Source organism: Lissotriton vulgaris, chromosome 8 (genome assembly GCF_964263255.1).
Source record: "Lissotriton vulgaris chromosome 8, aLisVul1.2, whole genome shotgun sequence".
Lineage (NCBI taxonomy): Eukaryota > Metazoa > Chordata > Amphibia > Caudata > Salamandridae > Lissotriton > Lissotriton vulgaris.
The window spans coordinates 438,909,705-438,937,314 of NC_141696.1; the positions used below are offsets into that span (position 1 = coordinate 438,909,705).

Below are 27,610 nucleotides of genomic sequence, written 5' to 3' on the forward strand. Positions count from 1 at the left end.
TCCAATCAATTATAGCGTTGCTGAGGTGCGTCACCTCCAGGATAACCCACCAATATTATTTTACTGTTTCCCTTGGTTTTCCCCTTGTTACGCTTTCCGGAACGCTACACGGTGCGCGGACCGGGCGCTAACCGTGCAAAAATTTGAAAAAAAAGGCTGGTTTTTTTTACATATATGGGCCTCCTCAGCCACCCTCAGAAAACCTAGGGGGTAAGGATATGTCTCCCGTGCCCCCTTATATCCATTCCCAACATTGTTTATCCTCCGTCTTGCGACTAAATTCGTCCGAAACACAAGATGGCGGACTCCCGTTACGCTACCGGTGAGCTACCCGGTTCGCATACCGGGTAGCGCTTCCACCGCGAAAAATCGGAATTATTATTTTTTTTTTGCCCGGCGGGGCCCTTTAATAGCCCCCACATCAATCCTAGGGGGTCAGGAGGGGTCTACCTTGCCCCCTTTCATTCATTTCCCCCTTCGTTTATTTCCACCTCTTGTCTCTCGATTCTACCGAGAGACAAGATGGCGGCCGCTCCGGACTGTTTCGAATGTTGACAGTCACCGGAGAGCCAATCCGCTTCTCCTCGCGAAGTTCCGTTACGCGTCTGGGACGCGAACCGGGGCGCTAACCGGGACGCTGTCACAGATATTTATATTTTTTTTAACGTTAATTTCTCAAAATCCTCTGGAGCACATATCTTGAGACCTAGCAAAGGCACATCGGGCAAACAGTCTCTACAATTTTGCCAAGTTTCATAGAAATCCATTCAGCCGTTCGAGCTAAAAGTGAGTTCAACCGCCCTATGGAAAACTCAATGTTAAAAACACGTTTTGGAACCCCCCTTTTTTCTCGGCCCCCGCTTGACGAAACCCCCCCAAACTTTCAGGGGACGCTTAGAAACAAAATGTGCCATTTTAATGAAAATTTCAGCCAATTCCGTCCATCAACGCCAAAGTTATTCAACATAGAATTTTCAGAAATCCCCATTAACCACATCGCTGTTGTGCATTTTCCCCTCCTGTGCTGATCTATGGTGAACTCTATTGTTCATGACGAGCTCAGCTCGTCATCAGCACAGCTCCACTGTGCCTCATGACGAGCTGAGCTCGTCATGAGCATGGAAGGGGTTAAAAACAATCCTAACTATACATACCTACTGGCGACCGCCACTAGGTAATATATATATATATATATATATATATATATATATATATATATATGTTCCTTTTCAAATTAAATGTATTAAGTGTTACCACTTTATTCCAATCAAGATGACTTCAGGTGTGCCATACTTTTGTCATAAGTAAGACTGTTAGCGTTCTAGTTGTTCTTTAGGACACTCTGGGACATTCTGTCATTGGGCTATAGTTGGGCTACATCTGGCTGATATTTGGGCTACATTTGTTTTTTTTTGTCTCTGGTGGCCATCTTTGGGCTACATTTGGGCTCTAACATATATATAGCCCAATGTAGCCCAATATATATTTTTCAAAGTTAATTTTCTGAAAAACCACTGGAGCATATATCTTGAGACATAGCAAAGGCACATCGGGGTACCAGTCCCTACAATTTTGCCAAGTTTGGTGGAAATCCATTCAGCCGTTCAGGCTAAAAGTGAGTCCAACCGCCCTATGGAAAACTCAATGTTGAAAACACGTTTGGGACCCCCCTTTCTTCTCGGCCCCCGCTTGACGAAACCCCCCCAAACTTTTAGGGGACGCTCAAAAACACAATGTGCCATTTTCCTGAAAGTTTCAGCCAATTCCGTCCATCAACGCCAATGTTATTCAACATAGAATTTTCAGAAATCCCTATTCAAAAAAATCCTAACTATATATACCTACTGGGCGACCGCCAGTAGGTAATATATATATATATATATATATATATATATATATATATATATATATATATACATTCACTGAAAAAAACATATGTTTCACACCGGTTATAGTTAGCTGGAAATTTTACTGACATTCCCACGTTATAGTTAGTTGGACTCACTATAACTTGCACGCCTGCAATGCACTGCTGATGACGTCACATATTACATCACTCATGACCTGGTCCGTGACATCACTCATGACATCACTGATGACACCATCCAGTGAATGTGTGTCTTTCTGAAAAATAAATATGTTTTATATATGTATATGTAAAGGTCGATGGAAGAATAAATGTTTAAATAAGTCTCTAAATGGATGTTTTAAAAAAAAAAATTGATTGGTTAACTGGCTTATTAAGTGTATCTTAGTGAATACATATATTAGCGAGTAATGTTTAAATATTTAAATATATGTATCAGTGTTTCACTTTGTGTATAAGTGGCTGCATGGGTTGGTGAGTAGCTACATGTGTGTGTATATGGGTTATTAGATGTTTTTTAGTATCAGTATGAGTGTCTGTATGGTTTGGTGGGGGTTTTACTTAGCACATAGATGCATCAATGACTGACTCACTGTTTGTATGTGTTTTGAAGACAGCAAATGTGCAGGACTGTATGGGTGGATGAGTGTGTATATGTGTGTGTTAGTGAGTGAATGACTGTCTCACTAGTGTCTTTATCAGTAACAACATATGTTTTAATCTAGTATATGTGAGTATTGATATATACATAAGGGAGTATATGTGAGAGTGAGAGATTGTAAGAGTTCCTGTTTAAATAAGTATGTGTTTCTATAAGTGATTGTTTAAGAGAGTAAGTATGTGTAAGTTTCCTTAGAAGTAAGGTGGCAGTGTGTGTATAGCTGTACATGCAAATAAATGGATGTTCAATAGTTGATTTGCATGTGTGAGTATGTGTCTGAGTAACTTTTGGATGACTGTCGGTGTGTAACAGGATGTATAGGTGTATCACTACATATGATGAGTGAGTATATGTATGAGTGACTATATAGAACTGTTGGTGAATGAGTGAATGTGTATATAGATGGTGGAATTACTGAATTGGTTGTTGTAACTGGTATGGGTATCTCCATTTTTTTTAAAATGTTAGTTTCTATTTTTGCATATGTGTTTCAAGTGTTACATTACACTGAAAGGAGGTCTGTCACTCTGTCACAAGGATGGTGTCATCAGTGATGTCATGAGTGATGTCACTGACCATGTCATGAGTGATGTAATATGTGACGTCATCAGCAGTGCATTGCAGGCGCGCACGTTATAGTGAGTCCAACTAACTATAACGTGGGAATTTCAATGGTTTTATGTCAGTAAAATTTCCAGCTTACTATAACTGGTGTGAAACCTATGGTTTTTTCAGTGAATTTAATAGGTTTTTTAAATGCTAATTCCTAACTATAACTGGTGTGTAACCTATAGTTTTTTCAGTGAATTTCATAGTTTTTTTTTAATGCTAATTCCTAACTATATATAGGGCCTCAAACCTATGTTTTTTTCAGTGAATTTCAAAGGTTTTTTAATAGCAAATTTATATAGCTATGAAATGTAATATTTTTTATAATGAATCCTATTTTGTATATTTATGTAATACTATATTTGTTTATGTATATTGTTCATGGTTTTTTATTTTTTTTAAATTGTTTTGCCCTGGAGCGCTCCCGGTGCGCGTACCGGTCAGCGCACCCGTAAGCGCAGTCTTGCGGCGCGCCCCGGTGCACGTACCGGTGAGTGTCCCGTTAGCGCTATTGCCGCGAACGAAAACATCATCGTGACGTATCGCGTAGCCGCGTCCGCGTGATACGCACGGCGTAAGCGCACCCGGAAGCACTCGAGCAAATACGATCACGCTACGTAAGCGCCCCGGGGTGCGTAGCGTAAGTGCGTCAGGTCATGTGACCTGAAAATAACACTTTTCATTGGTTCAAGACAGTTTTAGTTTCCAAATGATGAAAACCCGGGTCATGTGACCTGAAAATAACACTTTTCATTGGTTCAGGACAGTTTTGTTTTCCAAATGATGAAAGCCCCCACCTTTTTTCCTCATTCTCACTTTTTACTTTGACTGAGGAAGACCTGTTTGCAGACCTATTTGTACCTATTTGTACTGAGAAATGGCTACAGTAGCAGCAGCAGCAGGAGCATCTCAACCACCACCACCACCACAAAGACCACCACAATACCACAGTGGTGGAGAAGAAGAAGAGGAGGAGGAGGAGGAGGAGGAGGAGGAGGAGGAGAGGTGGTACCTACCTGAAGATACTACCACCTATAAGCCAAAGGAGCACATTGTCTGGGAGTTTTTTAAAATCCCAAGCGCCCTCAAGAAAGTTAATGCGCCAAAGGTTACTTGTCTGATCTGTGGCACTGTACTTTCCAGGTGGAACCCTGCCAAAAAGTATTCTTTTGGCAACAACACCATGATTCGCCACATGCAACGCCGGCACCCAAACAACTATGCTGCGGCAGAGGTCAGAGAACTGACCAGAAACCCTCCCCAATCTTCTCCCAGCACCTCCCAAAGTAAGCAACCCACTCCATCGGGTCCAGAGACAAGTGAGATCGTCCCAAACATCCAAACCCAGTTTGGAGATTTCAAAATAGTTTGCAAATTTTGTGGTAGCACAATTTGCTATGGAGAGCAGAGTATTAAATTGATTAACCGTGCTGGAGACAAACACAAGTGCAAAAACAAACCTTAATTTTTTCCTGTTTTACAATTCCCTGTTTACAATTCCCTGTTTTTTGTTTGTCCCCATAAAAATTACAACAACAAAAAATTGTTCATAAAAACAATAAAAAAATATAAAACAACAAAAAGAATAAAAAAGCAGTTCTTTTTAGAACTACCTCCAATTTATAAAAAAATGCTACATTTAAAAAAAACTGTCATTCTTTTTTTATCAACTCTCATGCAGGCGCTGTGATCCTATCACTTAGTAATGTGACAGGGCATAAACCAACAAGCGCGATCGAAGCAGTGGAGAGTTTTTTCTCCGCTTCAATGGGTATTCTACTCGGAGAAGGGTTTGAAAGAGTGGCAAACTGTCGCCCACTGGGGCAATACGCGATATAAACTGGTCTGGAAAGATGTTTAAAACTAACGTCTGGAGTGTAGAGGCAGCACCCGCCCACTTGGGCTAGATCAGGTTACCAGCTAACATGCAGGTGCGCTACTCGCATATTAGCGCTAATAATTCATCAATAAAGTTGTATTGAAGTGGAGAAAAAACTCTCCACTGCTTCGATCGCGCTTGTTGGTTTATGCCCTGTCACATAACTAAGTGATAGGATCGCAGCGCCTGCATGAGAGTTGATATTTGTGAAACGTTGATAATTTGAAACGTTAATATTCCATGCCCTTCCACGCAATTGTAAGGATATTTAATCACTTGTGATTCCAGCAGTTTTGTAACAAACGCCAATGTATGTGTTATTTACTTGTAAAAACTACGAGTCTTTTTTCACTCTCTTTCACCAAGTAGTTTTTGGTCACATGATGGTACGTGTTGCACACTGGTTAAAATGGCGATTGTAATGAATTGAAGATTCGGTGAACAAGCCTGCTGGTCAGGCGAAGCGCGTCCGAGGGCTGACAGAAAATAAATTTCTTTGGCCAGCACACAGTCTTGTCAACTTGTGGTTTTACTACTTGAGGGGTGGAATATATATATATATATATATATATATATATATATATATATATATATATATATATAAATTCTCCTCCCTGTTTCCCAATGCATGTCCTTTATAAGCTCTTCCTTTCTCAGTGGCGGGGAGCTCACATGCATCGCATTGTCCTGCTGACTCCTCAGTAGTCCCAAGTATGAGGCTACATCTCCCATCATGCAGTATGTTGAATTTAGAAATGCGGTGCTGGAGGTAAACTTCACGAAAATCCAGGGAACAAAACAACCTTGTGTCCCCTACTTCCAACCATCCAGACCCACAGGAGCCAAGGCTGTGGGCGTAAGTACAGTGCCAGCACCTCTCCATGTGGTCATGGACCGCCAATGGCAGCAGATTATCAGCAGCGGGGGGGCTGTGTGACGGGTCGCGGACATCCGATACCTCGGCATTGATAAAGTCCCTAGTTACCCATGTATGCCGCGACCTCTTCGTGGAAGCGTCCCTTGTAGGCACGACACAGGCAGCACGCTATTAATGATATGAAAATTCTCCTCCCTTCCGAGTAGAAACAAGGTACACAACAGGGCTTCACAGGCCCTTTATCAGGAACTTGTTTCGGCTGCAAGCCTTTTCCCAAATGCCAGTTTGTAATGGAAGTTTCCCAATGCATGTCCTTTAAAAGCTCCTTCCTTCACAGTGGCGAGAGCTCACCTGCTTCGCATTGTCCTGCTAACTCCTCAGTAGTCCCAAGTACGAGACTACTGCTCCCATTATGCAGTACGTTAGATTTTGAAATGTGGTGCAGGAGGAAAACTTCACGAAAATCCAGGTAACAAAACAACCTTGTGTCCCCTACTTCCAACCATCCAGACCCACAGGCGCCAAGGCTGGAGGCGCAAGTACAGTGCCAGCACCTCTCCATGTAGGCATGGGCCACCAATGGCAGCAGATTCTCAGTAGCGGGGGTTGTGTGGCGGATCGCGGACATCTGATACCTCAGCATTGATAAAGTCACTAGTTGCCCATGTATGCAGCGACATCTTCGTGGAAAGGTCCCTTGTAGGCGTGCCACAGGCAGCACTATATTAATTATATGAAAATTCTCCTCCCATCCGAGTAGAAACAAGGGACACAGCGGGGCTTCACAGATCGTTTATTGTGAACTCACAGGCATGACACATTTCTGCGGTAAGTCTTTTTCCAAATGCCACAGTTTGTAATGGAAGTTTCCCAATGCATGTCCTTTATAAGCTCCTCCTTTCACGGTGGCTGGGAGCTCACCTACATCGCATCGTCATGCTTACTCCTCAGTAGTCCCAAGTACGAGACTACTGCTCCCTTCATGTAGTATGTTGGATTTTGAAATGTGCTGTAGGAGGAAAACTTCACGAAAATCCAGGGAACAAAACAACCTTGTGTCTCCTACTTCCAACCATCCAGACTCACAGGGGCCAAGGCTGGAGACGTAAGTACAGTGCCAGCACCTCTCCATGTCGTCATGGACCGCCACTGGCAGCAGATTCTCAGCAGCGGGGGGCTCGTTGGCAGGTCCCGGACATCCTATACCTTGGCATTGATAAAGTCACGAGTTGCCCATGTATGCTGCGACTTCTTCATGGAAGGGTCCCTTGTAGGCGCGCCACATGCAGCACGTTATTAATGATATGAAAATTCTCCTCCCATCCAAGTAGAAACAAGGGACACAGCGGGCTTCACAAGTAGTTTATTGGGAACTCACAGGCATGACGCGTTTCGGCGTGTGTATATATACACACAAAAGGCTTCCCACAGGACCCCGATAAGCATAAGCTGCACTCCCATACTGGTAAAATCTTCTTTTGTACATATACATACAAGCACATACGCACACACCAGCACCCCCCCCTTCCTGCTTCAGTGTTACCAGGGCTATTAACCACAGTGAGTCAGGCGCTCTGCCAGGAAACCCTTTGTACCTAATCCTTGAAGCTTCTGACATCTTGCCATGAAAAATGAATTACGTTACCTTATCCTAATGCGGAGTCAAGTTTTGGCCTTATCAAAAGTGAAAAAGAAGATATTCATATATATAAAATCTGCTAGTGTTCAGCAGCCTACCTCAATCCACCCCACCAATGCAGCCTCCCTTCACATTTTCTAATATGTTGTAAAACTCCTACCGTTTAGTTCGTTCGAGAACAGAAAATGCTTAATTGACATCAGTCACCCAATTCCAGATTTGGAACATCAGGGAAACTAGATGTGGCACCAATGGCCCTATTTTTTTCATTCATAGACATGAAATATTTGACAAAGCGGGGTATCAACACATGAAACATACAGCAATATTGGACTTTTCCAGTCAATTAGGTAGGTCCTGCAGCTTTGAGGCCCGGTAGTAGCACTCAAAATCAAGGGCATCAATTCCCTTTCATTGTGGATATTCAGTTTAATTTTAGGGCAATCACGGGGCCGTATTAGATCTGTCAACATAGTATCTGTAAAATTGGCTACAGTAGCACCTGCCTCACTCCTGAAAAACATGGAGACATTTTGAAAGCTACATAATGTTTACCAAGGGGACTTTGCCCAAAAGGCTATTGAATGCCTGCTCTTTATTGCCCATTTGTCTGTTGTTATTCACAGCAGTATTGGATCCCCTGACTAAATCTAATATCCTAATATTTTTGGATTCTGGATTGCCATTGCAGTCTCTGCGCTGGCAATTAACTTTCGACCTGGCGGACCAGTATTTCAAGCAGGAACACAGGTGATTTTGCCCAGTTCATTCCAGTTACGTTCACCAGAGTTCTCCAACAACTCAAGCATGTACAGAACATCTCTGCCTAGATTCCTCAAGAACACCAAAATGTCTGCAGATTAGGACACTACTTGCTTGTTGTCATCTCTCTTGATGGCCCAGTCAATGAGATCATTCCTCATAATGCGTGCAAATGGTTTCACTACCAGTACAAATAAAAGTAGTGACAGTTGGTAGGCATGCCTTATCCCAATACTGAATCCAAATATTACAAATAACTCCCCTCATTCTGACTCTTGAAGTTGTGTAGGATTATAGGAGCATCATCCATTTCTGAATATAACGGCCGCAATTGAAGCCCTCCTCTACCAGGAACATATAGTCCTATCACAGTGCATTTTTCTGTATCAAGGGGCATCACTGCATAGCACCTCTTATTGTTAGTAAAGAAATGTTTGTACATAAGCCAATGGGCGTAAATTAGTAATCATGTTCATATGTGGTCTTGAGGCACCAATACCAGAACCATGTTAGCCAATTTTGTAGCTGTGGTCTTACTGGGGAGTTTTACGTCTGTATTAATCATAGAAAGGGGCCTGCATTGCTTAACCCGTTTGTTGCTTCGAACGTTCTGCACCAGTGCTAAACGTTCGAAGAAACGGGTGCGGCCGCATAGGCCAACGGACGTGCGCAGCACTGGCAAGGTAGTGCTCGCGACGACCGACGGCAGCACTAAAGGGGTTAAAGTACATGAGGTCTTTGTATTTTTTTCCAAAAGAAGGATTTATGCCATTTTATGAAACTCAGACGAAAGTCCATCCATACCAGGGAATTTCACCCCTTGCAAACCCACAAGAGCTTCTTCCAATTTCTCCTTAGTCAGAGTAGCGTCCAGTTGTTCTTTCATGCCGTTGGGTACCGTCGGAAGACAACCTCTACCTACATCCACTTTACTCGATGAGGGTATGGGGTCAATATAGTACCTTGAGATATCTACATAACAGTCTATGATAGCATCCTGAAAGTTATGAGTTCCTATTTCATCAGTTATATGTAGGATATCTTTCTTTCATATTTCCTTTTCCAATAGCAATGCCAACATTTTCATATATGTTGAAAAGTTTATTTTCTAAGGCAGCCCTGGTGGCTTTAACGGACTCCAGACAATTTGTCAGAGGGCAGCTCTGTGCCTACAGCACTAGGTGGTGGCGCCCCAGCTCCACATTCCTGGGGGTTACCTTTGTCATGTGTTGCACAATCTTATTTGTATGTGCACATTGTCCTTGATCATGTTCGTAGGCGAATAGTGTATCATATGAGGCCTTTCAGTGTGAGGATATATCATTCAGCTTGCAGAGTGACACGATTTGCCCCCTGTCTGTGCCACAGGGATGCCCCCTTCCCTTCTCCCCTCTAGGGTCATCCTTAGAACTACAGATTGTGTCTATCCAAGGCCCACAAGCCATTAATAGAGGTATTTCCACCTTCACCACTGAGATCCCCCTTTGCACCCTCCACCTGATTTCTATAAAGGTTCCAGAAGACAGCAAACGGCAGCGGAGTGCACCAGGAACACTTGGGCTGCTCATCGGGAGAACTCACTTTCGCAGCGCATCCACTCTGTGTTTATCTCTTGGGACCTCGTCTTCCACCCCTCACCATCTTGACACCCTCCAACACAGAGTGGGCGTGCCATGCAAACCAAGTACCATCACAGCGCTGCACAACAAAGTCTCGGCCACAAGTAGCGTGCTCCGCGGTCATAGTGCTCCTGGTGCCATCTTGTCAGTTTTTGGCAACAACATGAGTCCTGGCTTCTCAGAAAATGTCAGCAAAAGTAACACCTTCAGAGTCAGTGGCCAGTTACAGTTATGATGACTATAAGCAGCATTTAACAGGGAATGTTCATATTCAATGAATGAGTCAGATGGAACTGGATAAACTGAGGATTTTGATGGGGCTTTGGAGCTTCAAAGTTTCACCTCTTGTTGACCATATAGCATGTACATAGATAGTATAGTTTATAGAGCAATTGCTAGCACTAAGTCTACCAATAGCTAATCGTAATTTTCCTTCTTTGTGGGTAACAAGAATATATGGTCATAATGTGGTTTTGTACTTATGTTGATGACATAACAAAATCCATTGTTCGTTTACATATATTTACTTTCTCCATCTCTTTGGGTTCTATACTATTTAATCTCAGCAGTGAATTTTGAATGAGTGAAATATTTTATGTGGAAATAGTTACTCCTACCAGTCCCTTTATGTGAACTCAAACCTCATACTGTTTGAGATTTATGCAGATGTCGTTTTCTTTCGTCTACACTTTTCAGAAAGCACTTAGAATATTTTTTGTATTATCTTAATTAGATTAAGTCAAAGTCGGGAGACGATGCAGCTGAAAAACAAACTTACTCAACAAGAGGCTGAGCTAGACATGGTCAAAAGGCAACTAGGAACTGAGCGCTTTGAAAGGCAAGTGTATGTTTATTTATAATTATTATTTTTGATTATCAAATAGAAATATCCCTAACATATATGTTGTACTTGATTAAAATCATTTTTAATTGTTAATTATGTGGCATTCTATTTACAATTGATTTTCACCAAAAATGTTATTGCCAGCCGTCCTAGTTACTGTTAAACTTGAAAAGTGTATTGTGCTTGGATTTCTGTCTCCATGCTGTGTCTCTGTGAATGCACTATACAAAAGCTAAACCGATTGGCTTTGCTAGTACTTCATTTCTAAAAGAAAACAATATAAACTGTATATATTTGTGTGAGTACATGTAGTTTACAATTGTAACCAACATTTGCAGTTTCCAGTGGCCTCCCTATAAAAAGCTAAAGTATTGAGCAGCCTATGAAAAAAAAGAGTGAAGTAATTTCCAATGGGTGGGACGTCACATCTCTCCTCCCCCAGGCCTTTATTCACCAGGCTTCCTTCTCCAGAGTTTTCCCATTCAAAACACTGCTCGCACCATTTGTTTACCAGCAAGCACCCGGCCTCACCTTCTGTCCCAGCCCCCTGAGTATAGGAGCCCTGGACATAGCAACAACAACAAAATGCTCCCATTTGTCAGAGGGGAAATAATAAATAAACAGGGATGGCGTCAGCCTCGTTTAAACTTTGCACACCTAAAAATAAATTACCTGACCTTGTGTAATGTAACAGGCGCTTTTGTAAAGCACTTTCAGTACATGTGTGGCAGTCATGTTCACACTCTATAAAAATGCCCCCTAAAATTAATCTGACATTGTGTAATGTAACTAGTGCTCATGTAAAGTGCTCCAACACCTTTGGGTCGCTTGAGTTCATATTATATCAATAAGATTCAGTACGCCGGGAGTCACCCAAGTCTTGCCCATAACTGCAAGATTGGGCTGCCGAAGGTCTGGTGACCAAGTCTTACTGAAGCACCAAGTAAGGAGAAAAGAGGTGATTTCTAAAACAGCGTCTGAAGCGTCTGTCATTTCATCTCGATATTTGAACAGGATCGGGAGATTAAGTGACACCGAAGCTGAACCACCGAAGACGCGCACACAATGAAACAAGCAGTAATCAAAGAAAAAAAAGTCCCAAATTCAACACAAACACAGAAGGATAATGTTTTTTTTTTAAATATGTTTTTATTGCAGAATTAGAAACCACAGTTTACAATTGCTCAACCAGTCCACTCATGGTGTCCCCCCGCATCAATCGTAAGAATGTATACCATACACAGCCATTCAGCCCACATCCCTGAGGCCGGGCGGCGCAGTGTCCCAAAGAACAGGAAGACATCATGGTGAGCGTCCCAATGGGACAATGGTCGAAAAGAACGTTTTACGTATCTGCTTTTACCCCCCCAACCCCAACCAATAACAACATCAGCCATCCTACAAGAGCAGGTCAATGCTACCAAGCCGCTATCGTTCCACCCCCGTGCTCCGTGAGGCCCACCACAGAAGGATAATGTTGACAGTAATTGGGCGGTGCTCTGTGGGAGGAAACCAAACGCAAAAAGGAGGGACAAAGAGACAGGATTAACCACTAGCAATCAAGCACTTTTGAACAGCAATTGAAGGGACAAATAAAAAGGCAATGGGCGTGCTGTAAGCCCACAGAGTGAATACAGCATGTCTTGAAAAGACAGCGCATGTGCTGCCCAAGCTCGACCTAATGACTGATTGGAAAACGTTGTTTCCATAAATGCAGGACTATATAGAAAGAGCTTTGTGTTTTTCCAATTGGCACCTCCAAAATTATTCAGCATCTACTTTGTTTCAATAGCATGGTATTATATTTTATTACATTCCTTTTCTGCTCACGCTGCTCAAATGGGCAAGTTTGAACCAATGAACATAATTTTTGCAGAATGTATTTAATGAGCCATGATGAATAAATGTGATATAGTGTGTGTTGTACACTCTGTGTTCTGGTTGTATTGTACCACTCCTCGCTCCCTTACCAAATGCTCCTCTTTTGAGTTGCTGCGAAGAATAAAGGTGTTTTCAAAGGTATGCCTTGGATGCTAAAATGGGTGAGAGTGGTAGAGTACCTGTTAGGGAGTTCGGATGAGATTGTGGCAGCCTATGTAAATGATTCTCATGACAGAACTAAAGCAATTGTTGAAGTTAACAGGGGCTCAAAAAAGTTTCATAGTAAGTTGGGGTTCTGATCCATATTAAAGAGCCGGGTCATGTCAGGAAAGTTGAATGTAAATACGGAGATCCTGTTGTGACTTACAAAGTGTGTTGAAACTCTGTCTGAATGCTTGGAGAGTAGTTAAGGTGGATCAGGGCAAAAGTTCTGAACTTGGTGGACTAAGGGTTGTTGGAGAATGCCAACAAAAGCACGATGATCTGTTATCCTTCTGTCAGATTAGGAGTGTGTTATTAGATATTTTTTGGCTTCTTTTGATGGCTTTACATTTATTTGTTAATGTCATTTTTCTGTTCCTTTAATGATTTAGTATTTTAAACATGTTTCTAATTTTATATTGGTACTTATTTCTTTCTTTCCCTTATATGATTGGATTTTTATCATGCTACGTACTTATTCATGAATTTGTACTAGTTCATGTGGAAGAAGAAGAGGTAATGTTATTTTTTAATGCATTCCTGTTCTGCTCTCAAATATTTGATGTGACGTAGACAGAACGTTAGGTTTGGATTGTTGATGTCAGAATGAGGCTGTTAGAATCGAAAGAGAGACGTTGTTGGCAGAATCTAAGTTACTCACTGTATCTCTTAAATAACTAAGATTTTCACTCAACTGTATCTGGATTTCTCTTCTGGGATACAACACATGGTTATATACCACTTAAGTAAACAGATTGCCAGTGTATAACCTTTAACGCAACTTTTAAGTTATTGATTGCTATTTTTTCTATTTGAATTAAAACTTTTGGTTACCAGATAGTATTTCATAGTGCTTTAGACGCAAATCGGAGGAGGAAACAGCAGATAGTTGAAACGCTGAGCAAAATCAATATAGCTGATAGGCATAAAGCTAGCTAGTGCTAGGAGGCATGGGTCTTCAGGTCTTTCCATAATTTTCTAAGCTCCACCTCAAAACAAAACAGGAAAGGGAAGAAGCCTTAAAAGTCAAGAAACTTCACCACAGCCTCTTTTATCTTGGAGGCAGCAGAGGGAGAGAGTGCTGGGAAGCCCATCATAGGTGTCTGGTCAGGAGGTATTGGTAAATATCTTCAAGAGTTATTCTGTGCCTGGTGGAAGATAGCTTTTAATTATACACGTTGGCTGGTGGCTTTAAATCTAGGAAAGTCAGGGTCGGTATAATGTGGTCAAATCTACTGCAGAACACGACCCTTTGAAATCCGCTCCTCATCTTTGCAGGGAGACCTGTGTCTATTTCATTGCCGTAATCACAGTATGAAAGAACCACAGCAAGGATAAGAGTGTTCCATTCTTAAATTTGCAGTAAGGTTTGGAAGAACACATTGAATGATAGAAATATTGGACTCGGCTCTGATTTAGATCTGATACTTGACAGTTTTGGGGGATGGCCCACACTGAGGAAAACATTTAAATATCTCCATAGCAGAGGAGCAGAGTCTGTTTTATCTCTATTTCAGGCAAAGGTAATTGAGACATCCATTGTTGCACAATGGAGCGGCAATCCCTGATGGAGCAGAGGTATCTTTTGGCATTGTTGATATAGACCTGCATATTTCCAGCATGTATGTAATAGATAACGTTGTTGCTAACAAGGACAGAAGTAAGGGGTGCCCTATAGGCAATGGACAAGAGCTAGCTAAAGAGAATAACCTTAATGCATTCAAGTTACGTTTCAAATATTCAAAAAGGGAGGACCAGATTTTAATTGTTGGGTGCATTATCAAATTAATGATTTAAACCACTGGAGAGCAGTTCCATTTGTTGAATACCAGGTGAGATAGAAGAATTTACTGGTTCACTATGTCAAGTACAGCAAACAGGTCAAGGAGGATGAAGTCACCATTGTGACCCTGATTTCTTGCTGAGAGTCATGCTTCCTAAACGATGGGGGGCGTGGCTTGGGCGCCGATGGCGATGGTCGCCTGAGAGCTCGGCTCCGGGACTAAGCCCGAAATTATCCTGAACATCGGAGGCTGAGGGGCGCCCCAGACCCCGCATTCGGTTGAGCGAGGCGACGACACCCTGCCGGGGGCCTTGGTGGAGTTTGGACGGGGGTGGCTTCGAAGAAATGCCGAAGTTTGCGGAGTTGCGGAGTGCGACCCAACATGGCGCCCGGACCCCTTTGTCCCCTTGATCGAAACTACGGAGTTGAAGAGGTCTCGCGGGTGTCGACTGGCACCCGGCTTCACCATCCTCAGTTGTTTTAGACATTGGACATTGGCAGGCTCGGACCTTCTACAACGGGTTCATACTCGATTAGTCGACCGGGCGGGTGCCCACGCACTAGAGGGCACCGGGCGCGGGTGCCCTCTGTTCCAGGCGGTGGTCTACTCCGCGACTAGATACGATTTCCTGGCCAGCCCAACTACATGGGTGGCGCGACACTCTGGCGCCACAGATCAACCGAGGGAGTTGGTGGCCCTCGCCCCGGAGCTATAGTGGGTGAACGGGCCTGCCCGACTCGGCGACGGTTGTCTCCGCCCCCTTATCGGTGCCCTCGGACGCCGTGGCGGTGGCGTGAGCCGAAGCGGCGGAGTCTTCACAGGCTCTGGAGACGGAGATCGCCCGTACCCGACTTGAGAACGAACTCCCGGGAAGGTCGTGCTGGACACCTGTACACGGAGACGCCTACTCCGGGACCCTCACGGAGAGCCCCTGGCAGCATGGGGAAACCTAAAGGAGCCAAGGGATCCAGCCAGACCGCCTCAGACTCTGAAGCCCAGGACAAGGAAGAGCATGGAGACCCTAAAAGACCTGGTGGCGCACCACTCCAGCAACAATTCGACCGTGTACTGGAAGCGATAGAGGCAACTCGGTCGGCCCTCCAACAGGACATTGCCCAGGTGGCGACGGGCCTGGGCCTCCTTAGGGCAGACCATGGTAAACTCTCGGACCGGGTCAAGGAGGTGGAGGGCACGGTGAAGACTTTAGAACCGGCGCAGAGAACCCTGGCTGCGACGATAAAGGATGCCATGTCCCGAATTGAGACCCTCGAACGGAGGGCGGAGGATGCGGAAGGCCGCAACAGGAGGAATAACATTCGGGTGGTGGGCCTGCCGGAAAAAATCGAGGATGGCGATATGGTGCGATACTTGGAGACCTGGCTCCGAGACACGGTGGTCCCAGAGGGCCTGTCCTCATTTTACACTCTAGAACGGGCCCACAGAGTCCCAGCACGGCCCCCACAGCAGGGACGAGCCCCAAGGCCGGTGGTGGCACGGTTGCTACATTTCCGGGACAGAGATCTGATCCTAAATGCCGCCAGGCACAATGGCCCGTTCCAGGTTGCAAACAGTCAGGTGAATATCTTCCCTGACTACACCTACGAGACGCAGCGCAAGCGGTTCTCCTTCCTGGCGGTTAAGCGTGAACTCAGGAGTGAGGGCATCCAATATTCACTCCTATTTCCCGCAAGGCTCCGCGTCATTGTCGACGACAAAACCCAGTTCTTCGACACCCCAGAGGAGGTCTGTGACTGGCTCGAACTGTACCGGACAGGGAAAGATGGTTATAGCGCCTCGACCCATCAGGCGGAGGAGCCGGAACAAAGGAGGCGATCTAAGAGGGTCAGGAACCGCCGCGGCCGCACGGGAGGGCCCTCGACTGCGGAGACATCATCGGAGCGGAGGGGAGTGTTGGAAGTTCTGTCGGAACTGTCGGGAGCAAGAGGCGAAGTCATCGAGGAGGAGGAAGAAAACCCGGGTGCTCAGGGGGCACCATCGGACTCGGAAGATTCAGTGGCAGACAGTACCCATACACCGGTGATCACACCGAAATCGGTGGAGGACCTTTTGGACGGACAAGGGTAACGGGATATGCTGCCTTGTTTTGGGTGGGGGCCCGGCAGGGGGGAGGCGGTTGCCGTTCTTTATTGCTGACAACGAAGGAGGGAGGGTTGGGGGGCTGCTGCTCTTGCCCCGGAAGGGTTTGACACCGGAGGGGGCTTACTATAGTCCTGGTAGCCTGGGCGGCGAGGGCCCACTGCCTCCGCTCAGCCCGCTCCTGGCCCATAAGGCCTTCCTACGGTGGCGACCGTAGGACTAGTGGGGATTTTGGGGTTGATCTCCGTAGAGGTTTGGATGGGATCTAGATGGTGCAGTTTGGGTCCTGTTCTGGGGTGGTTGGGGGGGGGTTTTGTTGGTTTTTGGGTGGTTTGGTTCTGGTTGGGGAAAATGGCCGCCGTCAGCGCTGGGAGGATTGATGCTTTTTCTTTGTGGAGACCCGAACGGGGAGACTGTGCAAGAACACTTTGGGACAATGGCTGATGTTGCTAACTTGAAATGTATTACTTGGAACGTGAGGGGGCTTCACACTATGTCCAGGCGTCACAAGGTCCATGCTTATTTAGTGCGTAGGGGAGTGCAAATGGCGCTGCTGCAGGAAACGCATCTGAACAAGGCGGAAGGGGCGGCGCTTCAGCGTAGGTGGCGAGGGCAGGTCTTTTCCACGGCGTACTCTGCTTATGCCAGGGGGGCGCTAATATGGATTAGGGCAGGAGTCCCCTTCCAGGTCACGAGGACAGTGTTGGACCCAGAGGGGCGTTTCGTGGCCATCTCAGGCACGCTAGGGGGGAGGGACCTGAGCGTTTGCTGTGTGTATGCTCCTAATGTGGACCAGACTGCCTTCCTTTCCAGGTTATCGGGCTCGCTGGCCCACTTTTTCGCCGGGCCCCTCCTGCTGGGGGGAGACTTTAACTCCGTAGTGGATGTAGACATAGACCGCTCGCATCCCCCGCTCCCCGATTCCCCGGTCCGGCGGACGGCTAAGGGTCGTCAAGATTGGCAGACCCGCTGGGGTTTGACGGACATTTGGAGGGCGCATCACCCCGCGTCTAGAGATTATTCATACTTTTCGAGCCTTCATGAGCTGCATGTCAGACTAGATGGCTTTCTTGGTTCGTCCGAATTAGTTTCGGCAGCGGTCCGATCGGAGTACTTATCGCGGACCATCTCGGACCACAACCCCCTCCTACTGGACATTCGCTGGTTCCCTGGGACGCCGGCAGTACCCACCTGGAAGATGCGCCCCGAGATCCTCGAGGACAGTGTCTTCAAGGCGGACCTAGGGGAGAGAATCACGGATTATTTTGCGTCCAACGGCGGCTCCGCGAGTACTAGGGCGTTCGAATGGGACGCTTTCAAGGTGGTGGTGAGGGGCTACTGTATCTCTAAGAAGGTGGGCATGCGGCGTGTTATCCTGGCTGACTTAGACACAGCGGACCGAGCACTCCGCGAGCTCGAAATTAGCCGCCCGGACACCCAGAATTGCAAACACAAACGGTAGAGGCGAGGGAGAAGGTAGCGGTGGAGGTCGAACGGCTCCGCTGTTTCGATTATAAGGCCTATACGGTCCGGTCTATTGCGGAGGGCGACAGGTCGAGCGCGTTACTGGCGTGGTTGGCCAACCCTACGCGCCAGTCCCAAACGACGACAAAAATGCGTGGGGCGGATGGGACCGAGGTGTGCACCCAACCGGAGATTCTTAGTTGCTTCCGGCATTACTACGAGAGTTTATACCGCAGTCGCTCCGCACGTGACCCAGACCGGCTTGATAACTATCTTAGCCCACTGGAACTCCGCACAGTAGGACAGGAAGTGGCGGAAACCCTGGGTTCTGACATCGACTTGGGGGAGATCCGCGGGGCCATCAAACGGATGGCGAGGAACAAGACCCCGGGCCTAGATGGCCTTCCGATGGAGTTCTATGCAGCTTACGCTGACCTCTTGGCCCCTCGATTACTGGTGGTCTACAGGGAGGCGAAGAGGTTGGGTCGTCTCCCTGGCTCGATGTGTGAGGCGTTGGTGGTTCCTCTCCTCAAACCAGGCCGAGACTCGTCTGACCCGGGGTCCTACCGTCCCCTTTCAATGCTGACGGTGGACTACAAAATATTGAGCAGCATCTTGGCCTCGAGGCTGCTGGGACATATGAGTTCCCTAGTGCATGAAGACCAAGCCGGTTTCATCCCGCGGCGGAATACGACTATGAATATCCGAAGGTTGTTCCGCTTGCTTGGGGAACCATTCGTGGATGCCCTGTCCCCGGTAGTCTTGTCGGTGGACCTGGAGAAGGCTTTTGACAGCCTGGAGTGGGACTACCTATGCACGGTATTACGGAAATTCGGCCTCGGGGAGGGATTTGTCAAATGGACAGCAGTCCTCTACGCTTCCGCTTCGGCCAGGGTTAGATCGGGCCCTTTGATTTCATCGCGATATCCGGTGGAGCGTGGCACGCGGCAGGGGTGCTCCTTATCCCCGCTTCTTTTTGCACTAGCGGTAGAGCCACTAGCGATGCATCTTCGCTCGGGAGCCCACTATACGGGCTTATGGACAGCGGCGGGCCCGCATTACGTCTCGCTCTATGCGGACGACCTGTTGCTCTTCCTGGAGGATCCGGTCGACGCGTTGCGGGGAGCGGAATTAGCGCTAACGGAGTTCGGAGCGGTCTCAGGCCTCCAAGTGAATTGGTCTAAGACCTGCCTCTTCCCGATGCGTAGGGGTACCCCCACTCCTGCGCTAAGTAAGGAGATCAGATGGGAGCCCGACTGCTTTAAATACCTTGGGGTATTTGTGTACCACGACCAACCCGACCTCCTAGATGGAAACATTGCCCGTTGCATGCGAGCACTCCGAGGTAGCATGGACTTTTGGGCCACGCTGCCGCTCTCCGTGGCGGGACGCATCGCCCTGCTCAAAATGGTGGCGCTCCCCCGACTATTGTATTACTTTCGGACTTTGCCGATCTGGGTCCCACCGGCCACGTTTCGTCGCTTGCGTTCTATGGTGGTCGGGTTCCTTTGGGGAACGGGCCGGCGGCGGGTGGCCCTCAATACCCTGATGAGGCCGAGGGACGAGGGGGGGCTCGCTGTGCCGGACTTCGAGAAGTATTACCTAGCGGCGCAGCTCCAGACCTACACCCAGGAGATAGCCAGGGAGTTCAGAGGCCCGGAGGACAGTAGAGGGACGGGTATGGCCAGGCACGTCCTCTCCTTTATCGCGCTGCGACAGCGCTTAGTCCTACGGGACCTGTCGATGGAGGAGCGGACTATCCGACTCTGTTGGAATCGGGCTCATAACAGAGGTCGCCTACGGACGCCATATGCGCCTGAAATACCATTGGGGATGCTGACGGCCCTCCCCCACGGAGGAGATTGGTCACGACTGGCGGACTGGGAGGATTCCGGTTTACAGCTCGTCGGGGACCTGTACGAGGACGGAGCGCTCCTGTCCTTTCAGGATCTCATTGACCGCTTTGGGATCCCCCGGGGCGACTTTCTGCTGCACTCGGCCATTGTGCGAGCGATCCAGGCGCACTGGCAAAACGGGCTAGAGGAACCTCAATTGTCTCAGGTGTGCCAGTACGTAATGATGTCGGCGGGCACGGTGAAGGCGGTCACTTGCCTCTACGGCAGGTTGATTGCCGAAGGGTTGGTTCCTCTCGCCACACTGAAGTCCCGCTGGGAAGTGGACATTGGTAGGGAGATCCCGGAGACGACCTGGTCCCAGCTGGTGAGGCGTGCCTGGAAGGGTACACGTGGCGCCCGTTTCCAACTGGTCCACTATTATGTTCTCCATAGAGCGTACCTGACCCCGGTAAAGATCAGGCGTTATTTTGCCACGGCTTCGGCGGAATGCCCTAGGTGCCCGGCTCAGGAGGCGGACCTCCTACACATGCTATGGGCCTGTCCAGGACTGACGTCCTACTGGCAGGAGGTGGCGACGACTTTGGAAGAGGTGACGGGGAGGCACTTATCATTCAATGTGGCGGTAGGGCTCTTGCACTGGTTCCCCCATACCCCCCGGAATAAAATCACCAGTAAATTTATCGACCTGGGGCTCCTACTTGCTAAGCGAGAGGTGACCAGGAACTGGAAGGCACGAGCTGGTCCTACAGGCAGCAGATGGCACAGTGAGCTTTTGAAATGGGCGGCGGGTGAGAGCGCGCTGCGATATCAGTTGGCTTGGAGGCAGGGCAATGAGAAGGCGCAGGAGGCCGCGTTAGAATGGGAAACGCTGGTGCAGGCCCTCAGAGATTATTGTACCCCCAGCGACTCCGGAAGTGAAGAAGCAACTCGACCCGAGTCCCGTTAAACATTAGCATTGACAGCACTATTACCTTCCCCGTGGGTCAAGCAGTGGATTCTAGGTTGAGGAGCTCCCTGGCGCTGATGGTGGGGGGGGGGGGGGGAGGGGGGGGTTTCACAGTAATTGGGAATTTTGAGGGGGGGGGTTTCTTTTTGAGGTTTTGGGTTTGTTTAGAAAAGCAGATGACGGACAGTGTGTTATCCGGACCAGCTCCAGCATCCTACTGACCCCAGCTGCATTTGCCGCCCAGCCCCAGGGATATGGGCTGATTGGCTGTATAGCAACGTTATGGAAGGGGGTCGGTGGGCTATACCTTGTATAAGTTGTTCATAATACGATACTGGTCGCTACTGTATTGTTTTACTGATTCCTGCAATAAAAATATATTTAAAAAAAAATAAAAAAATAAATGCTTCCTAAACGATCAATAATGTGGTTTTGATATTTCTCTTTGTACTAAAGCCTGACTGAAAGATACTAAAAATGTTGTTAGATTCCATGTAGATAGAGAATTTCAAAGTGAACACGGCTTCAAGGATTTTGGCAACAGTAGGCCAGACATCAGCCTATAGTTAGACAGGAAAATATTTGTTTAATAACAAGATTATGGGTTATGATGGCATGTATGAAATGTGGGTGACAATCAAAGATATTAGAGAGGTGTTAAGGCACCTAATCAGGATTGCTGTAATTGCACAAATGTTTTTGAGTTGCAAGGATCTAATGGTTCGGCATTGACTCTCCTTTTGTTGGTCATGTTGGTGGTTTCTTTGGCAATAGAATTAAAAATGTCTGGCGGGTCAGCTGAGGTCTAACGACATGTGCCTCCGAGTTGATACTCATCACTGAAGATGAACATTAGATTGTTGCAAAAGTCTTGAGATGGGGGCCCTAGGGTTGTGCTAGTGAAAGCTGTGGCTTTTTTGGGGGGTAGACCTGGAAGGGTTCTTTAAATGACTTACTGGCTTAAGTCCTTCTGCTTTGAAAATGGCAGCTTTCAGAAGTGGGATCTGTGCATGCAGCAAGGTGCGTTTTCAGTATGAAGAAGTTGTGCTTCCCAACATCTCTCAAGAACCTTTTCGTTTTAATTTCCTTTTTTTTCTTTTTAAAAATTGGAGCGCTATCAAAATATTTTTGTTACACTGTACCTTGGGGTGGTTCACTTTCATTTTTAAGACACCTGATACTTCTCCAAGAGCAGCAGTGATAGTTACTAACATATGCTCCAGTCTTCAAGAGGGGTCATCTGAGTCAGGTAGGCTGCCTTCCTTTAAAGCCTAAATTATTTTTCCTGCTAGTTATGTTTTTAAAGTTTGCTAACCAGGAAACAAGAAGAGCATAAGGAGAATTATTCTTGTGTGAAAACAGCAGGTCAACATTGGGGGGCTGCATTATGTGTGGCAATATTGACTCGGAAAGAATTCAGGTTATTCAAGGTTCCACAATTCTTTGTGCCAAAGCATTCTGGAATCATCAGCCCTGATGTTATAGTCTCCAAAGACAAAGGAATAGCTCGAAGTGAATATCACAAATTGTGCCATATTCGAGAGATCAGCTGGAAAATGATCAATTATTTTTAGAAGCAGGGTGTATGATAGTGCAGATTAATGAAGGAAGAAGGCATGTTACTATTTTTATGAGCAGGTGTTTGAAGGATTTATAGAGTCTGTTCGCAATTCAATCAATCAATAAATAACTTTGTTCAGAAGTATAATAACCATAAAAGCACATACAACATTACAGCAGAATTTATACTGCATAAAAATACATTAACCAATAATTATAAAGTTAAAACATAACAATATGTGTTAAAATTATTTTAGGACAACATTGACCTATGATCTTGCACAGATTGATTGATTGTTCTCACTTCATTGCAGATCATGTGATATTGGTTGCTAAGTGCTATTCTTTTTTTCATGACCAGTTTCTCGATTCTTGAGGAGGATATTGTAGCCATTGAAAGGCTATGCAAAATGGCTGGTGTTGTAGAATCAATGGGCCAAGTTTCGGAGAATAGCTTTGTTACTGATTAGTTTTGTTAAGTTGTTTTTCTTTTAGTTAAAATCCGTTTTGTTTCAGGGAGCGTGCAGTGAAAGAACTCCGGCGCCAGAATCATTCTGTTTCATTCCAGTCAAGCTCATTAAATAAATCCCTGAGCCCGTCTAGCCGCTCACCCGATCGTAGCCACCGTTTACAAGAATGTCGCACAAGATCTCCTGAGAGATCATCACTGGATAGGTGAGTGAGTACAACAATATTGTTGGGCAGTTGTTTTCAAGGATGCTATGTCATAAAAAATACCCTTAGAGCCTGATTACAAAAGGGTCAGTGTACTGTATTCCAATACATGTGTAACCCCTGCTTGTGCGCAGGTCGCAAAAACGAGCTGGGAGGTATTTAAGGCATCCAATCGATAATTATCGGATGCGTTAAATACCTCAACCTTCGTTACATTTCGCCAGATCAAAGCTGCCAAAATTGAACAGGGGAAAGGTGTATGGTATTTACCATACAATGTGGATTTTGGGGTGTTAAACACCAAAATCGGCTGCATGTTAATTCTAGAAAACATGTAAAACGCACCATTTATCGCACATGGTAAATAACGTAGCCCGAGGTATGATTATTCATGAGGTGCGATAAATAGCACCTTGACTCGTAATCAGACTCTGTGTTTTTATGTTTCATTAGGCTGAATCCCTCAACCATCAATTTCTAATGCTGGAAATCAGTGTGTGTTACATTCTTAAGGAAATTATGCCATTCGGTGAAAGAGGTACTCAAGTCTCTTGTTTATCGGAATCACACCCCTGAAGGAGGATCCAGTCCCTCCAAATCATTAAAATGTCTCCCAAAAATGGCAATGGCATCTATAGAGCACTCAAATGACAAAATAAATCCCATCTACTACATTTCCCATTGTATGCTATCAACATTATACCAGTCATACAATCTCCTTAAGTGCTTCATCCACTTATGTCCGATCACAGTAGACCTGAAAATCCTGTTTTGGGCACAAAATCCTGTTTTTGCCCAGCGGGTTATGAAGGAAATTATGGGTGCAAATTGCACACACGCAGTGTCTGCATCATGCATTAATGGGTAATGGAATGCTCTCTTCATGCTTTCCTCATTCCTGTATAATTTTACAAAGGGTGTGCACTCACTAATTTACAGTCCCCTTGCGCAAATGTGTTGATTTTATACTACAACTTGTGACCACAACCGTGCCTTTACGGTCCACTTGTTCTTCCCATATACAGCTTCAAACCATCACATGCATAATTCCTCCCCAGTCATCTTTACCCATATCCTCCCACATCACTTACCACTAACCCACCTTTACTTCCAACTGTCACACCAACAACCAAAATCCAGTCTCTCCTCCCACTAACGGGGTTAAGGATGTGAGCATATGTTCCTCCTTTCTGAGCAATCTATTTTAACAAATGGGATAATTCCTTGTAGTGACATAGCACAGTAGTCCAGATGTATTTGAGTGAAAGTGGTTATTTTATTTTTATTCACCGCTTTGTTGATCCATTTCACTCTTTATAATTTATTTGTTTAGAGGTGTCTAGAGAAAGGAGACAGCTGACAAATGTTTCGCCCTGTGTGGCAGGTTGTGCCAGGGCTTTCTCAAGGCTGTAAAGAAAGGAAAATGCAATAAGTACTAAGTGTAAAAGGATCAAGGAACCCCAGAGGAGGCACCAGTTGGAGTGTGCTAGTGGAGAAGAAGAAAAAAATTTAAGAGTATAAAAATTTATTTTATTTTATTGAAAAAAGTTTAAAATTACTTCATAAATAGAAAGGGAGTAAATTAGGGTAGGCCAAGACCAAATGTCACCACATATATGAGCTGTGAAAAAAAGACAAAATCTCAAGCGTAGAAAGAAGGAAGGACCAGTGAGAAAGGAAGAAAGAAAGAAAGAAATGAACTAAATACACTGCTGGCAATAGTGTATCGCCATTATTTAATTTGTCCTGAGTGTCAACGGAACGATGGAATACCAAGAGTAGGAAAGAGTGATATATATATATATACAAAATCTGGATAAAACAGACATTGTTTTGAAATGGGTTCAGGAACATGGACAATGAAGTGCTATATATATATATATATATATATATATATATATATATATATATATATATATATATATATATAAAGATCAAGATTCATAATTGAAAACAAACATATATGATACATAAGGTACATGCTCACGTACATTTCTGATGGTAAAATAACATACAGCGCCATTTTTTGAGGCTCGTTCTAGGACCTAAGCAGTACGATGTCATTACTCTAAATAAATTGAAAAGTTAATATGTAATAATGCTTGTAATATGCAGTCCATAAATGAAGACATTTGTAGTTACAAAGCAACATTCCTCATTACAAAACTGAGTCAATACTAAGCTGAATTTTGCTGTGCTACAATAATTGTCCTGTTAAGGAAAGGACTAAAAGAGAGGCAAAGCTGGAAGCTAATGGTGGGGAAAGATATGAGTGTTAGGTGGTGAACCATTAGCTATGGGGTGAAAGAACAGACAATGTCACCAGTAACATAATAATGTGGGGAAGGTATACCGATGACATCCTGCTAGTCTGCAAGGACCGGAAGAACATCCAAAAATCGTTCATCGACTCCCTGACCCCCAACAGAATCCATGCGAGGCAAAGATGCAACGACATTAGATAACATCATTAGTCGAGCATACAGGGCAATATTCCATCTTCCCACCTACTCATCGCCCGCTCAAATTCGTCTTGAATTCGGACTGCATATACAAACGGTGGAGAGAAGAGGCGTATACATAAAAACCTGACGGAAAATCAGAGATGCGGACCCTGGATACTTAAATGCCACCTCTGGACTGAACTGTCCATTAGAGATAATTCACCAGCAAGGAAATACCTAAAGGAATCACTGGAGACCTTAGAATTAACAAACCTATGGGAGTCATCAACCGACCTTGGCACTTTTAAACAAGCATTGGAAATGCAATAGGTCTCGCATTAGGAAAGTTTGAGCTATTGGTCTTATAAATTACTTTTTTTTAATGCATGTGTTGTTTTTTAAAATAGCTAAAATAATAGCTTGGTCATTTACAATTCCAATAGTTATAACTTTCGCAAATGTGACACCTATAGCATTTGTAATGCAACATGTATTGTATTTACGTGACTTAGATGTATTGATATTACAAATAACAATGGCTTTTAATTTTTTTAAATAATTAATACTTAAATCATTTATTTAATTTGTAATGTCAATAGCTTTAAGTTTTGTAAATAACTTTTGTGAAGATTATGTTCAGTGTTTTTTATTGTGTCGAAAATCCAAGAACAGAAGTGAAAAATTAACATCTTTTTGTGATTTGTAATAAAGCTTGTAAGCTTGAACAGTGCTTGAAACATTGAAAGAACATATTTGAACCAGTGATGCTGTGGTGGTGCTGAGTGATGCTGTGGTTGCGCTGAGTGATGCTGTGGTTGCCCTGAGTGATGCTGTGGTGGGGCTGAGTGGTGCTGTGGTGGTGTGTGGTGGTGCTGAGTGGTGCTGTGGTAGTACCGTGGTGGTGCTGTGGTGGTGCTGAGTGGTGCTGTGGTGGTGCTGAGGGATAATGTGGTGGTGCTGAGTGATAATGTGGTGGTGCTGAGTAATAATGTGGTGGTGCTGCTGAGTGGTGCTGTGGTGCTGCAGAGTGGTGCTGTGGTGGTGCTGAGTGAGGCTGTGGTTGTGCTGAGTGATGCTGTGGTGGTGCTGAGTGGTGCTGAGTGGTGCTGTGGTGGTGCTGAGTGGTGCTGTGGTGGTGTTGAGTGGTGCTGTTGTGGTGCTGTGGTGGTGCTGTGGTGCTGCTGAGGGATAATCGGGCGGTGCTGAGTGATAATGTGGTTTGCGCTGAGTGGTGCTGTGGTGGTGCCGAGTGGTGCTGTGGTGGTGCTGAATGTTGCTGTGGTGGTGCTGAATTATGCTGTGGTGGTGCAGAGTGGTGCTGTGGTGGTGCTGAGTGATAATGTGGTGGTGCTGAGTGATAATGTGGTGGTGCTGAGTGGTCCTGCTGAGTGATTTGGTGGTGCTGTGGTGGTGCTGGGTGGTGCTGTGGTGGTGCTGAGTGATAATGTGGTAGTGCTGAGTGATAATGTGGTGGTGCTGAGGGATGCTGGGGTAGCGCTGAGTGATGATGTGATGATGCAGAGGGTAGGAAGGCACAGCAAACGAGTCTAACAGAGGGCAGAAGGGCAGAAAAACAAGGGAAAAACGAGTCTAACAGAAGGCAGAAAGGCACAAAAAAACGAGTCTAACAGAGGGCAGAAAGGCACAAAAAAAATAAAAGTACACTGGGAGGGGGGAGGATGTTGAAAGAGACATGGCCTGGCGGCTGTGAAAGTGAAAGTATGGCCGGTGTTGCCGTTTTGCACATGTCGTTTTGCACATGTCGTGCTTATAGCCATCCTCCAGCAGTCGTAGAGTTCAAGGAACATCTAACTAGGTGCATGGTGGGACTTGTAGTTTCACTCTTCTTATTAGAAGTAAGGGATTGAAACTACTGGTGCTGTCCTCCAGACTCAAATGGCAAAAACTGGCTGGATGTGGCAGTCTTGACTTGGTACCACGCCCA

At 45.5% G+C, this 27,610-nt stretch overlaps 1 protein-coding gene across 3 annotated transcripts in view; it reads left to right on the forward strand.

The window, feature by feature from the left end:
- TSGA10 (testis specific 10) overlaps nt 1-27,610 on the forward strand; it is a 454,368-nt gene that overhangs the window by 408,865 nt on the left and 17,893 nt on the right. For 2 of the 3 annotated variants that reach the window (XM_086933297.1, XM_086933299.1), the window contains exons 18-19: nt 10,647-10,757; nt 23,063-23,221. In XM_086933297.1, the coding sequence (XP_086789423.1) occupies nt 10,647-10,757; nt 23,063-23,221 (270 nt within the window). The remainder of the gene's footprint in view (nt 1-10,646; nt 10,758-23,062; nt 23,222-27,610) is intronic. The other variant, XM_086933298.1, reaches the window with a different exon arrangement.